At 42.1% G+C, this 15,725-nt stretch overlaps 2 protein-coding genes across 5 annotated transcripts; one reads left to right on the forward strand and one right to left on the reverse strand.

Annotated features, from left to right (window-relative positions):
* The first annotated feature begins 231 nt into the window (after window positions 1-231).
* MRPL47 (mitochondrial ribosomal protein L47) lies at window positions 232-4,388 on the forward strand. Of its 4 annotated transcripts, none has more exons than XM_033516725.1 (7): window positions 232-248; window positions 1,113-1,258; window positions 1,817-1,877; window positions 2,539-2,635; window positions 3,169-3,299; window positions 3,578-3,673; window positions 4,098-4,387. In XM_033516725.1, exons 4-7 carry the CDS (start codon window positions 2,564-2,566, stop codon window positions 4,213-4,215), a joined length of 417 nt encoding a protein of 138 aa, XP_033372616.1. In that variant the 5' UTR covers window positions 232-248; window positions 1,113-1,258; window positions 1,817-1,877; window positions 2,539-2,563; the 3' UTR covers window positions 4,216-4,387. The 4 variants fall into 4 exon arrangements, with proteins under 4 accessions (XP_033372616.1, XP_015493665.1, XP_018863398.1 ...); XM_015638179.3 differs by lacking the exon at window positions 232-248 and adding an exon at window positions 305-412 and having other exon boundaries at window positions 4,098-4,388; XM_019007853.1 differs by lacking the exon at window positions 232-248 and adding an exon at window positions 419-496.
* A 1,158-nt stretch (window positions 4,389-5,546) lies between these two features.
* ACTL6A (actin like 6A) lies at window positions 5,547-15,071 on the reverse strand. Its single transcript, XM_015638178.3, has 14 exons — window positions 14,979-15,071; window positions 14,129-14,205; window positions 13,759-13,933; window positions 13,294-13,394; window positions 11,932-12,029; window positions 11,154-11,248; window positions 10,823-10,929; window positions 10,648-10,737; window positions 10,392-10,453; window positions 9,952-10,066; window positions 9,518-9,598; window positions 8,497-8,592; window positions 7,418-7,504; window positions 5,547-6,827 (listed from the first exon to the last, which is right to left on the reverse strand). Exons 1-14 carry the CDS (start codon window positions 15,001-15,003, stop codon window positions 6,747-6,749), a joined length of 1,290 nt encoding a protein of 429 aa, XP_015493664.1. The 5' UTR covers window positions 15,004-15,071; the 3' UTR covers window positions 5,547-6,746.
* Window positions 15,072-15,725: the final 654 nt, after the last annotated feature.

Genomic DNA, 15,725 nt, shown 5'->3' on the forward strand with positions numbered 1-15,725 from the left:
CGCCGCCCAGGCCGCGGCCGCCCGCAGCACCCGGCTCATGGCCGCCATGGCTGGGCCTGGCACGGGGCGGGGCCGGTGGCGCCGCTTCCCGCCGCGGGGTGAAGCCGGCAGCCGCCATCTTTGGGCTTGGCAAAGCCTTCCCAGTGCCGCCGGCGCAGTGGGAGGGCAAGGAGGTGAAGCCGAGCAGGCACCATCTTGGAAAAGGGCAGAGCCTTCCCTGCGCTCCATGTACAGCGGGAGAGCCCGGGGTGAGGCCGGGCAGACGCCATCTTGGGGAAGGGCAGTGCCCGCCCCGTGCCCCCGGCGCTGTGGGAGGGCGCGGCGCGATGGCGGCGGCCGCGGCCATGGCCGCGCTGGGCCGGAGCCTCGCGGCCGCGCTGCGGCTGCCCCGGGCTCGGCCGGGACTCCCCGGGTACGCGCTGCGCCGGGGGGACGCGGGCTCCGACATGGAGGGGCGGGCGCGGTTCCCGGGAGGAAGGAGAGCCTTTGGCGGGAGGCGGGTGTCCGTGTGTCCCGGTGTCCGTGAGTCCTGGCTCCGCCAGCCTGAGGGCTGCAGGGTGGTGCGTGGCTGCAGGCATCGTGTAAGGGCAGCGCGAAGCGTTTCCCTGTGCCTGTAGAATCCTGCAGTCATTGTGCTGGTGCTTCCAGCGTGGGTGGGGTTTGTGCATTCCCGCGTGTCCACAGCTTTTGCCATTAATACCACGGTGGAGGATTCTCCCTCTGGAGACACCCCAAAGCCACCTGCATGCGTTCCTATGTCACCTTCTCCAGGTGACCCTGCTTTGCCAGGGTTGTTGGACAGGATGATCTCCAGAGGTCCTTTCCAATGATAAAAATTTTGTGATCCTATGATGTACTCTTGTACAGCATAGCTCAAATTTATTCCTTAATTTTTAGTTGTTATTTATCTCAAAGTATATAAAACTGATAATTAGATGAGATGAGGGGGAGGAGAAAACACCAAGATGACATTTTTGTGACTAACCAAACCCCTGCTTCCCTGCAGGCTGTGGTCTCTAGGACCTGTGCCTTTTTAAATGAAACAAACATTCTCATTTAGCAGAATATTATTTTTCTTATCATACATAGTTTTCCTTCTAACTTTTATGCAGTGCGGCACTGAATCTGTACCACAAGAACCTACCGAAAATTGAGACCCTCCATCAAGTGAAGTTCCTGCACACAACTGTGTCTCAGAGAGGTCTGGAGGAGTTTTTTGATGATCCAGGAAACTGGGGGGAAAAAAGTGTAAAGTCTGGTGAGTTATATTTAGCATTTCTGGTAGTGATCTTTAAGCTGAAATCTGACCTGTTTTTTTTACATCATAGGGAGCCTTCATAGCTACATAAAACTTATTTTACTGTGTATATGTACATACTTTCATTTGTCTGTCTTTATGCCTGTTAATTTTTGCTGTGTATTCACAGTGTTTATAAAAGCAAATAGCAATTGTGCAGCAAAATGTTTTGCTGTAAATCTTCTGCCTTGCTCTGAAGTGAGCGTGTTTCACAGAAGACAAATTCATGAAATACACATAGTGTGGAAGAAAACTAGTTCAGTGTAAAGATTCATCTGACAGCTTTCTGTATTCCCAGCCTTTTACAAACACAAATAAACACTATGTGCAATTGCCTTTCTGTATTGTCTTTTAAAAGCAAAGCTGAATATCCTCAAGGATGGCTGTCCAAGCAGTAGTATTTTAAAAGTAGTCTTTATACTGTTGTGTCATCTGAGCCTAATAGAAGCACTTTTTTTTTTCTCCAGAATAGGAGAATTTGCTCCATTAAATTAATGGTGTCTTTTTAATCTTTTACAGGGGATTCATGGAATATAAAGCAGCTAAGGGGCAAGAGTAGTGAAGACTTGCACAAACTTTGGTAAATAAGTTTTAGTGAAGAAGCTTCTCTTCTTTCAGAGCAGCTCTGCACTTTCTAATAAAATATAGTGAATTTATGATCCAGTGACTTTAGTCTGCCACAGAACTCTGCAGGCTCCAGGCAGCTTTGGGCTTGGAACAGCCCCGATCCTGGCCCTGTTCAGGACACAGAAGCTGCACTGCAGGTGGCTGTGGAACAGTTGTTTCTAGGTCAGAGTGCTCAGGTTTGGTACAGTCCCTCTGTGGGTTGTTTGAGTTGGACAAACTTGGTTGTCAGTGCTTTCTAGTGGGGTGGGCACTTAATTCCATCAGGGTGCTCAAGTCTTCATTTATTCTGATTTTGGAAGTTTCTAAAGCTGAAGGTTGCATTGCCACTTCAGGCTGAACTTAAATCATTGCTGTGAACAGCTTTTTCCCTGCTTTGACTTGTCCTTTTCCTGTGTACATGTAAGAATCTGGCTCTGTCCAGGTAGTGGAAGACAACTTAGTATTAAACTCTTCCCTCCTCAGCCTTCTTTATTCCAGACTAAGTCTCCCTCATTCTCCTCTTTTGGTTCTTTATGTGGAGCCAGCAGGCACAGGATTTGGGATTACAGCTAGTAAGTGAATAACTGCTTAGCTATCCAGAAGTTATTGTTTAATTACTGTGCTTTCTGCTCTAGGTATGTCCTGCTGAAAGAAAAGAACATGCTTTTAACTTTAGAGCAAGAGTCCAAACGACAGCGCAAGCCTATGCCAAGTCCAGAACGATTAGAAAAGGTGACTTGTTCTTACTACATAAAAACTATAACTCTGAAGTAAAATTGCTGAAAGATCAAGTCCATTTGTTAAAATTATTTCCCTGATTTTAGTGTATACACTAACTGCTCAAGTTACAATTTGGTCAAGGCAGCTCATTGTCCGTGGGCATTATTAGGGCTGAGAACAGACTCCAGTGAAAACTAAAACAACCAACAGCCACTACAAACCATAAGCAAATCTTCTGTTTGCTTCTCCTGCTTCCTTCTGCCTTAGAGCTTCCTATACTTCTGCATCAGCATTGGATCTGTCATTACCCAACTGGTCTCCAATCAAATATCAGACTGTCAGTTATTTCATATCTGTCCTGCTCTCAAATTAGGTTTTTGAAGCACCCATTCCTTACTTATTGGTACACAGGGCCTGCTGACAGAGAACTCACGATTAAACTCCAGCATGTTTTACCTTTAAATTTTGTCTTAAGTCTTTGAGATCTTTTAAATTTTCAGCATTGTTTTTTGTTGGTGCATCCTGAAACTTTTTACCATTTGCAGGTAGAAACGTCTATGAAAAATATAGACCTGGTTGTCAGGGAAAGAGAAATTGCTTTGAGGCTTTTACAAACGGGCCATGAAAAGCCAGTGCCTGGCGAGTGGAGACACGACTTCTTGGGACGCACATTCTGGTATGAAAACCTTATGCTTTTTGTGAATTTTTCTAGTGGTGTGTCTCTCTCCCAGAAAATCCTTGTTTAATCAAGGAAGGATGCACAGACTGTACAGAACACAGGAGATACAGTTACAAACCAAGCTAGCAAGAGCTGGAAATAAATACCCACATACAAAGTCTGCTGCGATCTCCCAGACCACTTTATCACTGTACTTGAAAACAAGATAAATTGGTAAAATCCCAGAATTAAGACAGTGTGCACATTCTGTAATAATTTTTGTCTGTCTCCAACAGGTATAGTTACAAGGAATGGCCAATACCATGGCACTTGAACAAAAAACACAAAAAGAAGAGATTTTATTACTTACCTCATGTGAATCACTTCATCAGGTAAAGATTATTCTGACATTGAAAGTTATCTTCTGATCTGTTTGTGCCCTATTCCACTTTAAAAGGAAAAAAATAGCTGTAATCTTTTGTTTTTCAGCTACTATACTGAAAATCAGGCTTTTTTAAATTACAGCTTGCTCTGTTTCTTTTTTCTGTTCCCACCTTAGTTACTAAGGTACATGATTATACATGATTATGGCACTGTAGAAGTAACTTCAAATGCAGCCTATCAAAAATCCTCCCAGAGGCTGAACCTCTGTAGAATTCAGAAGCAGAGTAAAACTTTGCATACTTTTTTACTTGTCAAAAGCAAATTAATACTGAAGTTGTTAATCACTGAGAGGCTCTATCTGATTGTGGGGGGAGCTCATTAAAGTGGTCACAAGCTGGCTGGAAACAAACCACACCAATTTCTCTGTTTCAGACTCAGACTTGAAAAAGCCTTACGGAAAAGGGCAAGGCAGCAGAATATGGAGAGGACGAGACGGAAGATCTTGGAAAAGAAATTCCCTGACATTGCTGTGAAATCCCAGAGCCAGTAACATGCTGCAAGAGCAAGGAGTTGGTCAAGTGTCTGTGGAACATGAATCATGTTCTGGAACCACAAACTCCACTGAGCATTCCAGAGAGTCTCCATCATTTTTTGTTTTTAATACCACATTTGACTTTAATTAAACTTGTGATCTGGAATTAAAAAACAGCTTTGGTGCCTAACTCAAATCAAATCATTTCTCACATTTCCAGGAAGAGCCAACTGTTACAGGATTGAGACATACATTAGGAACAGTAAAGAGCAGCCACAGAGTGCCAGCTGACAGTAGTAAGTGTAGGGGTAATATTTACCTGGTTTAGTTTAACAAATGTGCATTAAAAACAGACAAAAACATGAAAGCATCTGAAGCTCACATATGAGCCTTTTCCCTGATAGTATTTTTCCTGCTATTTTTCAGATACATTGTTCTGATTATCCCTGAGTTACAGGTAAGCTATGCAGGGTGTATTTGCTTTCTGCATAAATGCAGAAAATGGGCTCTTCAGTCTGCTATGAGGAATTTTTTCCACTGCTTTAAGGCTGGCTTCTTAGAAAGTATGAAATACTCAGCATGGATACTTCTAATACAGTTGTCCTACCTTGATTTCTATGACAAATTCAAACACTTGTACAATGTTTTTTTGCAGAGTACAAAATATTTGAAAGAAGGCTCCAATAGTCTTCTATGAAATTGAAGTAGGTACTACTGTTGCTCTCAGTTAATGGAAACACCTTCACCTTTCACTTCATGAAAGCTTTTAACCTCCAAATGTGGTGGTCTAGAAATCTAGATTAAAGTCACAAATGCCAGACTTTCAGGAAGCAAATGTGCTCAGCAGCATAATATGGTAAAACACTGCAAGGGACCAGTACTGTTCCTGTATCTGTCTCCATTATTTGGACCCTTAACTTATTCCTCTGTGTCACATAAAATTCTCACTGTTACAACTCAGAATGTTTGCAGAGGTGAGAAAACCTCTAGCAGTGTTTTGCTCTCCCTATGCTGGTGGAATATTGAGATATTACTACTGTCCTGCAATTCTTTTATGAGAAACGTAAGATAAAAGTTGATTTGGCATAACAAAATCTAAGTGTGCCAGAGAAGGAAAGCTTAAAACCACCACACAGTGCAAGTACACTCTGAGGTAGCAGTTCAGTTGTGCTCCACTTGAATGGAAACTGGACTGAGTCTTTTTCTTCCACAATGACAAGAGCTGATGACTTGGATCACTTGTTACAGCTTTGCAGTTTTCCTCATTTTGCAAAAGAAGTATGGTTTGTCAGTAGCTTTGAAAAATCTGATTGAGCAACTCAAGAGTCTCATGATAAGACAAAAGCAGATTGGTTTGATAAATTACTTTATTATTTGGAGGTAATGTGAAACTTTTCAAATAGAGGCCTCATAATTATTTACCCACAAGATCTTTTAGGATACAAAAATGTAGCAGTATTGTTTATATTTTTTAGATCAGTTAAATGCTATTTGGTTTTCCACAGCTTTTGAGATAAGGAGCAAAACTTCATTGTGTCCCAAACCAGACCATTGCAAATTAAGCTTAAAAGCAACATCGAGCTGCATCTTGACAGCCAATTCCTGCTGAAAAAAAAGTCATCCCCGATCCTGTGACCCTGAGTGCACCTTCCCCCTGCAAACACAGGCACTTACAGACCCTGCTGGGAGGCACAGGGGGAGCCACACCAGCCATGAGCTCACAGCACTTATAGCTTCCCTGCAGCAGGGTCAAGCCACGCACTGAAAGCTTCTGACTCTGCTCCCAGTCTTGGAGAGGCAATTCTTTGTCTCAGTTTCCCTGTCTTGAACAGGTTTTGCTTCTCACCAACATCACAAAGGCATTAAATACATTCTTAGACATCAGGTGGAAAGCATTGCTTGCTTACTGAAATGAAACTGCTCCGTAATAAAAAAAAATTAGCAAACCAGTGCTTATTATAACATTCACTCCATGGAATGTAACACTTCTGTGAGACAGTAAAAGTTTACACTAAAATAGATCACTGAATACAAACTTTCAACTCTTTAAACAGCAGAGTAACTTTCTCTGCAAGTACTCACAAGCTTGCTCAAATATAAAAGACCAAATTTTATTTTTTCAGAGAAAAATAAGAGCAATTTAAGGCCAAAGTACCAGCAAGGAAGACTAGTATGTGAAAGTAGACAAGAAATTAGACAAGAAATAATTAATAAATAAGCACAGGCATTTGCAAGGTTATGCCTCTATCTATTAGCTAACCTGTAAAGCTGTTCCCAGGAAAAGATACTAGAGAAAATAGACATTTATACAAAATTATAAAATGCTTGTTACATGAATTATTGCTTTACAAGGGATGTAAACATCCTTTTTCTATTATAGTACCAATTAGGTCTCTCAAATTTCTAAGGTTTGTTAAAATGGAACTTGAATTATGCAAAAAACCCAGTATAAACTTTCTACAAAAAAGAGTCCATCCCATTCCTGAGTATGCTAAAGCTATAAAACAGAAGGAGCACCGAGCAGGCAGCAGTTTTCACAGTAAAGAGGTCTAAGGACATTTTCTTTCTACACACTGTTTCCCTCCTTCTTCATATTCTTGTTTAGAAATCCACATCTGCTGGAAAGTACCCTACAAAAATAAACAAACAAAAGCAACACACAATAAAAAAATATCAGAACATAAATGATGGTTAATTGAAACATGTTTAGCTCTTCCTAGGAGAGAAAACAAGTGCGTCCTCACATTACATGAAGTATTAGGACTTGACCTGCTTAACTGTCTCTTCCTTGAGTTTTATTGCTAAGGATTAAACTCAAGACAGGAAGTGCAGCACCAAATGCTGATTCCAATCTCCCTTTCCCATGATGATAAACTAATCCTCACAAACCATTTCAGTGCTCAGTACTTGTAGAATTAACCTCAGGAATATGATGCAGAAACAGGTTTGCTACTTTCATGGTCTTCTAGATACAGTCTAGAGAAAGTGCATGTATTTCAAGGTTGCATCTTGCCATTAAAAATGGGAGAACATGGCAGGATATGCTGTCACCGGAAATGCTCACACCTCTTTTTAAAACAGATTCTCCTCCCTTTACCATGAGGACAGCCAAGATTATGATTATCATAATCATAACATAGTAGCACAGATTCTGCAGTGCACACTCTGGGGAATCAGATTTCTGGGTAGCAGTGCTACACAGTAAGGCAGGTTTACTAACCAAAGAAGCCAGAATGGAGCCCCCAATCCACGAGCTGAACCTCCGCTCCACAGTCGTGTTGTTAGCTATCAACTTCAGGCGCATGCTCTGCACAGAAAAGGAACCAAAACCAAACGTCACACAAACTGCAAGCTGGTACCCTTAGGGACAAGCAGCACAAGGAACTTGGTGTCTATACCCATATGCAGCTGAAGAAGGTCCATTTTAGTACATCTGCAATACCACTCACCTGCCCTGCATTTACAATTCAAAACAACCACAGTGGAACAGGAAATGTGGTTTTTACCTTGTCTTCCAGCAGCAAATGGTTAAGGCAAGGAATGGGGCAGGTGGAGAACAATAATACCACAGTGTATAGTGTCATCTCCAGCACTGCCCTGGGACTAAAATTACTTATGTTGCTAGACTTGAGTCATCTAGTCTTTTTGGGACCCACTCATTCCTCTTGCTTTCAAAATGCCTTATAGCAATAAAATCTTTGAATTTCAATGGGCTCCTCCTCAGCTTTATAAGTAGTGAATACATTTCTCAATTTCTCCTAACATTCATCATTTTGGAGTTGTCACAAGCAGAACATTTTTGCTTGAATATGAAAATTCAAGAAATACCATAATTTATATCAACTCTCAAATGCAAGGTATCAATACTTTCTTTGACATCAAGTGATTAAAAAACTGGTCATTTAGGTTGTCTGCAGAATTGAGGAAAAACAATTGTCACAATGAAGTAACCTCAGGCAGAATGTCTGAATGTGCCTCAAGTTAGTCAGCAACAGTTCAAAAGAGAGATCTTTAAGAGAAATACTGGCTGTTTCTTGGGGACAATTACAGAAGTTAGGATCACAATCTGAAAGCAAGAGCGGAGCAGTAAAATACTCAAGGAATATTGGAATTTGTTCTGTATAAAACTCTTCAAGAATTCTTTCTTTTCTTTAGGAGAGGGAGGCTTCTTAACCCTGCAGAAATCTATTCAGCTGTCAGGCTCCTAAGAAAGTCAAAGCCATGATATCCTTGTGTACGTATGTGGCAGAAAAATAAAGTGTTAAGTACTCAATGCAGTAATGGAAAGAGTTGTTTTACCGGTGGGGTTTTCTGAGACAGCTCCCTGTTCAATCTGTCTGTGAAACTCTGTATTAGAGTGTTTCCTCCTGCTACAATCACACTGCCATAGAGACCCTAAAAATAGAAAACAAACAACAAAAACCTGGAGCTTTACCTCAGAAATCATTCTGAAAACAGCTCTTTCTCACAACAGAGAGGGGTGGCATGAGTATGTATAGTCAACAGCAATAATACATCACTTAATGCCAACAGTATTACCTCTCCCAATTCAATTAATTATTTAATCACTTTAAAATAATGCAAGGCAGCTTAATATTAAATTATAAAAGGAAGGCTGAAGCCATATGTTCTATATGACTTCATGAAACAATTTCTACTATGGAGAACCCTCAACCTGCAGATCTCCCCTGTACCCAAATCGTTGGGTTTTTTACATCTGAATGCAACCTCAAGAGTAAACCCTGCAGCAGTTTTCTATCTCACTATTGCTGCAGTTGGTGAACACACACCATGGCCCAGCCCACTAAGCCCTCCTCACACACTGGTTAACAGAAAAAAAATTTCTGAAAAGAATTTCCATGCAATCTGTATCAAACTGACACCTGAGAAAGATATCACATTAATTTTAAAAACAGTGTTTTGCTTTAGAACTTCTTCTCTTCCTTCCACTCTTTTTAAGTTCCATGTATGTTCTAAACATAACAATGCCTAAAAATCTGAAAATAACACTCTAAGTTACAAATATAAATGCTTATCTGAAGCCAGTCCAATCCAAATTATGCAGTGCCAGCCACAAAATCTGTACTTCAGATCTTTAAATATGGGTAGAAGCACTAAGATTTAGCATTTTTTAAAACAAAACGCTAATTTGTACATATCCCTATATACAAATACACAATACTTACAGAATTATTCTAACATATTTATCATCATCCTAGGAAATTTCTTCACTGTTGCTGTTCTAGTCCCAAAAACATGTGTCAGCACAAAAATATCTATGCCTTAAAATACTGCCTGCCTGGATGTGTAAAACACTTACCGGCCTGATATCTATATCACACATTCCAACGCTTGTTGTGACAACGTGGCTTACACCCAACATCGTGTTACCAGATAAACCCTGCAGGGAAAATTAGGAATCTACACATCATTGCTTCAAGAGAGCAAGGCATAGAAAAGTCCTGAATGAACTGAATTTTACAAGTATTACTGGAGAGGGAGCTAAGCATTTTGTAAGGGAAGGAATAAAAATACCCCTATTTTTCCAGTCAGCTCATCACCACCCAGTTTGAACATTTCATCCTTTCCTTCCCTTCCCCAGCCATAATTCAAGACAGGAAAATTCTACCCCCAAGAGAACCCCACAGTGCAAATACATCCAAATCACAAAACTGAAAACGTTATGCAAAAGAAAGCCATGTGATAGCCTAGTCATGCAGAGCCTTCCAATCACAGCTATCACAGTGGTTTTACCTTTACATTGGAAGGGTCAAACAATCCCTCAGGAATTTTCAGACGCTCAGCACCGAAGTCACAGTTGTAGCCATTGGGGAACTCATAATGAACTGTTGGCATCTGTGCTGCCACCCTGGAGCATCAGACAGAAAGCAACACATTAAAGTGCTCTCTAAACAGGATGTCAAGTTATCTAAGCAGTGTTATAAACTACAGCTCCAATGGGAATACTGTGATTCATAAGACTTACACTTCCAATAATATTTATTATGATCTCATCTTGGAATATTGAACAAAAAACTATTGTCTGGGTATATGCAGTGCTCCTACTTTCATAAATCATCGCTTTTTAGAGAAAACCTTCTTCTGTAACAAAACCAACCAACAGCAACAAACAGGCTGAGCACCACGCATGCATAACTGGCAACTGATTTTACAAGAAAGAAAAAGTAACATACTGTTCATCATAGGTTGAATCTGATACTTGGAGAACAGAAGCCTGGAAGTCCTGAATGACACACTGTGGAGTTAAAAATAACATGAATTTATATTAATTTTAGTCCTCAATTTTATAGAATTGATAGAATTGGTACTAACTTTTCAAATATTTCTCTTTCTTCAAGACGAAACAGAGAAAACGCTGATATACTTGCAAACAAAACTTATTTATGGAACACTCAGGAAAGGTGAGAGCAGGAGGAATGACCTACTTACATTACACATGTAGTTGTGCCAAGACCTGGTGACCTGGGGCAACTTCTCTTTTCTCTTCCAATTTGCTGGTGACCCCTCACGAACTGCCTCCTGAGGCCATAGGGTACAAAGTCATCAGGTAAACATTTAAGCCTCTCCCCAAGACAACAGTTACTAAATAAAGCCACTTTCCCACCTTTGAAGCAATCATATATGGAGGAATTATCTCTATGTTCATTTCCTGAAACAATTCCCGGCACTGCATAGTGATAAAGTCTCCTGCAAGTGGTGATTTTACAATACCTAGAAGGCAAAGAGGGGATCCAAAATAAAAACCAAAACATCTACCTGGAAAGTATCCAGATCATGATTAGACTCTCCCAACTATTTGTCAGTGAACACTATTAGGGTTTTTTTTCCTTTTTAAGGGGGCACACAGATTTAAAAGCAGTAACAACACTGTACAAGCAGAAATCATGCTAACTTGACCTTGATCTTGCAGTACTATTATCCATGAAAGATTATACCTTGCTGAAGAACATATCCATCATGCACTGGAATAGCAGTGGTGTGTGTTGCTCCACTATCCAAGATGAGACCTGTAGATCTCCCATTAGCAAAACTAGTCAAATGATTAAGGAAAACATTGCAATTTTCACTTTAGGAAAGAAGTGCTGCCATACAATTAGATCGTAACTAGGAATGAGTATCCTACATGTTATTCCTTGCCTCTACCAAGGGATTTGTCATTTTCCAGTGTCTACCACCTTTCCGTGAAGTGCACAATCTCATAGAGAGAGCAGCATTTAACTTCCATCTGTGAACTAACTCAAGCTTTGGATGTACAAGGGTGAGACTTCGTGCCATTACTATGCAACAAGCTCTAAGTACATCCAACTCGTTTAAACTTGAAGCTGGAAACATATTATTAATTTAAAATAATTACAAATATTCTTCTTAAGGCTATGGAAGCTTCAAGTTCTAATTACTGTATTTAGTAGTGTGGACACCACTGTTTCAGGTCTGTAATATTCTTATCCATAGTATACAATGGGAAAAAAAAACATAATAAAAAAAAAGACTTGGACCCCAAGAACAGATTCAGATTGGGAGAACTTCAAAAATGAACTCTAATACCTTAAAGTTCAGAAACTGTATTTGTTTACTTCCTCCCTGGATGTTTATGGAAAAAAAAACTGAAGAAAGTTAGGGATGCTGGTATACTTGGAATTTCCTGGAAAAGTTTACCATAATTTCCTGGTGGAAGGAAAATAAAGCCAAGCAGTGAAACATTTCGAAGGATACGCTGTCAGAACGGCAGTTTTACACAAGAAAAAAGCTGGGATGTTGTAGTGTTCAAACATCAGTTCTGTCAGTTTTTCACGCTTTGCCCTGGTATTCCACTAAAAAATAATAAATCCAAACCACAAGTAAGTGACCAAAAGGAAGCTGTGTTTGCACACTAATAGACTGCTAACACAATAAAGAAGTGGTTAGAAAAATTGCAGCCACAGTTTCAAATCATATCAAAATTCTACAGAAATGGATTTCTAGTAATTTACTTCTTTAGAACGTTTTGAATTCCATTTATAATACAATACATCAATGCTTATCTATCACCCAAAAGTGCTACACACCTTTTGTGTTACAATAGATTTCTTTACACTTCTACAGCTCTTCCAGTGTCGGGTTCCCAAAGAACTCTCTAGAGCAAGCACCCTGCCTTTTACAAGGGGAAAGATACATGAAGGAACTTGCCCAGTGGGAAGAAAAATAAATCCAGACTTTCCAGTTCCCAAAGTATCTTTCTACAGTTCAAATGTAGTTGTGATTAAACCAGGATATATCTCAAATATTCAACACATTACTGGAAACGTGAAGGTTTTTCCAAGCCAAAACAACAGAGCAAGATAAGGTTTGTAAGGAGAATGTCAATGGGAATGTCTCTATTCAGACACCCACTGAGCCATCAAACATCAAACAGCCATTGCAAATTCATCCACACTCCACAAGCTGTGATTCAACACAAGGGAATAATGGAATTCAAGAAAATCCTTTTCATAAGGTTTAATTAAAGAAAGGCATCACTCGTGTATGGCACATCTACCTTTTCTACTCTGACTTCAAGATCTGCCCTTCAAATGCTGAGCATTTAAAATGACAGAAACCTTGTCCAGATTTTCACAGAAATTTGTATTCATCCACTTCAGCTGCCTTACAGGACCACTTACAGAAACAAAAATTAAAATCAAAAAATTAAAACTTCTCCATTATAAATATTATTCTGTGTCACATAATGTTACTTGTAAGGCTGAATGAAGATTTTTGATGGCATTTTATTAAGTGTAACTTAATATATAAGACATTCAAACATTTTTTTCTTTTTATTCTAGGCGGTAAAATTTCTTTTTTTAACTTTTGGCTTCTTTTCAGTAAGTGAAAAACAATAGCATATTGTAAATGCTTTCTAATGCAACTCATATGAACAATTTCAAATTGAGAGTTCTTTAGACATTTTCCAGAACCTGTCCAAGTATTTTAGAATTGTCATTTCTGTAGCTAAGTTTTAGCACTTGTCACCTACAAGCCATTATCAGACTTATCCAGGACTAATGTTTGCAGAGTAAGCAATAAAACTTATCAAAATGCACAGCTGCTTTTACTCACTGGTGCTTCAGACATAAGGACAGGATGCAAACTTGCTTCAGATTTAATATGCATCTTGTAAGTGTGATCCAAAATTGCCTGGAAACTATCCCAGTCTTCAACTGTAACAACATTGAGACAAACAGATTAGTTATTCCTAAGTTTTGTTTCATTTCATAAACATATAAAGGCTTTCCAATTTATTTTTTTGCACAGAGCTTTTCAGTCAAAAGCTGTCCTCAGCAGACACACACCTGCTCTAACAGCTCTGCAGAATTCTCTTCCTCCACTATCACCATGACTTCAACAATTATGCTGGAAGTCCACTAACAGTGAAAACCAATCACATCCCAATGCAATTTGTAAACCAGGAATCTGTTCTTACAGCCTCTGTTGCTGTACATAGCATCTGTCAACACAACTGTGACTTCCTGCAGCCTGGCAATGCTATTTTAAAATCAGATAGAAAAAGACAGAGCACCATACTCATTCCATTTTTTAAAGGTGAAATGGCTTCCATATGCTCCCTTGGAACTCTCAGGGCGTTAGTGTCTATGTAGTAAGTCGGGCCCCCTTGTTTGCCTTTGTCACCATCTATTTCCATCAGAGTGCTGCCATTGTCCCTTTCTAGCACCACACCAATGGCTGTTGGAAAATCAACCTGCAAGGCAAGAGGCAAGTAGTATACAAGGATTAGTAATGTTTTGGAAGATGGTGTTTTTCTCATAAATTCATAAGTGTCTTTATACAATACAGTCAGAGAAAACCCCAATGTATTCTGAAGGGTTATAACTCGCAAAGAAGACCTGAGGCATAGATTCATGTTGAATTTCCATCGAGGCACAGATTCGCTCACCTTTGGGCAGTCCTCGCCTGCATAGCCTGCTCTCACTGTGTACGAGCCAATGTCAAAAACCAGAGCCCCAACTTCATCTGAAACGATTGTTAATAAAGATAAAAGAACGATTATTATGCTCTTCTGCAACTCTGAGCTTTCCCTGCTTTACTGGCAAAGGAAGACAAGCAAATCAAGGGATCTTTTACAAAGCAAAGAGACACCTCTCTATTCAGAACTGCCGCTTTCAGAAAGCTATTGGAAAACTGCAGACAGGCTTTAACTGAGGCAATCTCTCCGTTTGGTGTAAGGAAGAGAATTTTACCAGAAGAGTGAAAATGTAGTCCCAGCTAAACGGATCGTAAGATAAAGCTTTCAAAAAGTTCTAATTTCACAGTCACACGAAGCCAGGCGAGCCCAGAGGCCCCGGCCGTGATGAGAATGAGGAAGGTGGGACTCAAAACACCGACTGTGTGAGGGAAGGGGTCAGAGCACGAAGCACCCATCCCTACGGGCCCAATCCCCGCTGATCTATGCACGTCCTAAATGAAACCTATCGGAAACGAACGCTGGTCACAGGGGGTGTGCAGAGGGGCTCGGGGGAACCACAGCCGGCTCCCCAAGTGCGGGGACCTTCTCCGGACCCCGGTATTGCTGATCCTGCCCAAGGCCGCGGTGCGAGCGGTCCCCAGAGGAGGCACCTCGGGGCCGCGAAGGACATAAACAAGGCCCGCCGCCTCCTCCTCCTCACGCGTGGGACACGGAGGGGCCGCGGCAGCGCCGGGCCGGGCCGAGGGAGGCGGGAAGCGCCCGCCGGGGCTACACGCGCCGCCTCGCGGGGCGGGGGAGGGGAGGGCGGCGCCGGACTCACCTCCCCCGTACACGCCGCCGCTCATGGCTGCCGCTGGGCCCGGCCCTGCCGTCCGCCGTGCCCGCGCCGCTGGGCCCGGCCCCGCTCCCCGCCGGCCCCGGTATCTGCGGGCCCCGCGCTCCCCGCCCGCTCCTCCGGCCGCCGACCCAGCAACAAAAGCGCCCCGGCCACGCTCCCCGCCCGCGGCACGGCCCGACCCGCAGCACCGTCGCCCTCCCGCCAATGGCAGCGCCGCGCGGGCAGAAGCGGCCAATCGCGGCTGTCGGAAGGCGGGGCCTTTCCGAGGACAGCCAATCCTGAAGCGAGAAGCGGAGGGCGGGCAGGCGAGGGGGTGCAGGGAGGGGGGGCGGTGTGAGGGGAGCGGCGGCGGGAGGGGACGGGGCGAGGGCAGAGGACGCGGGGGATGAGAGGAGCGGGGCAGGTGAGGTGGGGACTATGAGGGGAATCACAGAATGGTTCAGGCGGGAAGGGACCACAGTGGATCCTCTGGTCTCACTTTCCAGTGCCAGCAGGGTCGTCCCAGAGCACGTGGCACAGAATTAAGTCCAGAGGGTTCTGGGGTATGTCCACTAAGTGTGACTCCCCATCTTCTATGGACAATCCGTTATAGTGAAGCTTCGTTGCACAGAAAAAGTTCTTTCTCATGTTCAGGTGGAACTTCCTGTACATCAGTTTCTGCCCGTTGTCTCTTGTTCTATTGCTCAGCACCTCCAAGAAGGGCCTGATCCATCCTCTGACACTTCCCTG

Source organism: Parus major, chromosome 9 (assembly GCF_001522545.3).
Source record: "Parus major isolate Abel chromosome 9, Parus_major1.1, whole genome shotgun sequence".
Lineage (NCBI taxonomy): Eukaryota > Metazoa > Chordata > Aves > Passeriformes > Paridae > Parus > Parus major.

Excerpts from the sequence above, each read along its gene's own strand:
- MRPL47 (XM_015638179.3), top strand. The coding sequence starts at position 327 with ATGGCGGCGGCCGCGGCCATGGCCGCGCTGGGCCGGAGCCTCGCGGCC. Across the intron at positions 413-1,112 it reads GCTCGGCCGGGACTCCCCGG|TGCGGCACTGAATCTGTACC; the intron begins GTACGCGCTGCG and ends ACTTTTATGCAG. Across the intron at positions 1,259-1,816 it reads GGAAAAAAGTGTAAAGTCTG|GGGATTCATGGAATATAAAG; the intron begins GTGAGTTATATT and ends AATCTTTTACAG.
- ACTL6A (XM_015638178.3), bottom strand. The coding sequence starts at position 15,003 with ATGAGCGGCGGCGTGTACGGGGGAG. Across the intron at positions 13,395-13,758 it reads ACCTTTAAAAAATGGAATGA|TTGAAGACTGGGATAGTTTC; the intron begins GTATGGTGCTCT and ends ATGTTGTTACAG. Across the intron at positions 9,599-9,951 it reads TTGACCCTTCCAATGTAAAG|GGTTTATCTGGTAACACGAT; the intron begins GTAAAACCACTG and ends TTTTCCCTGCAG.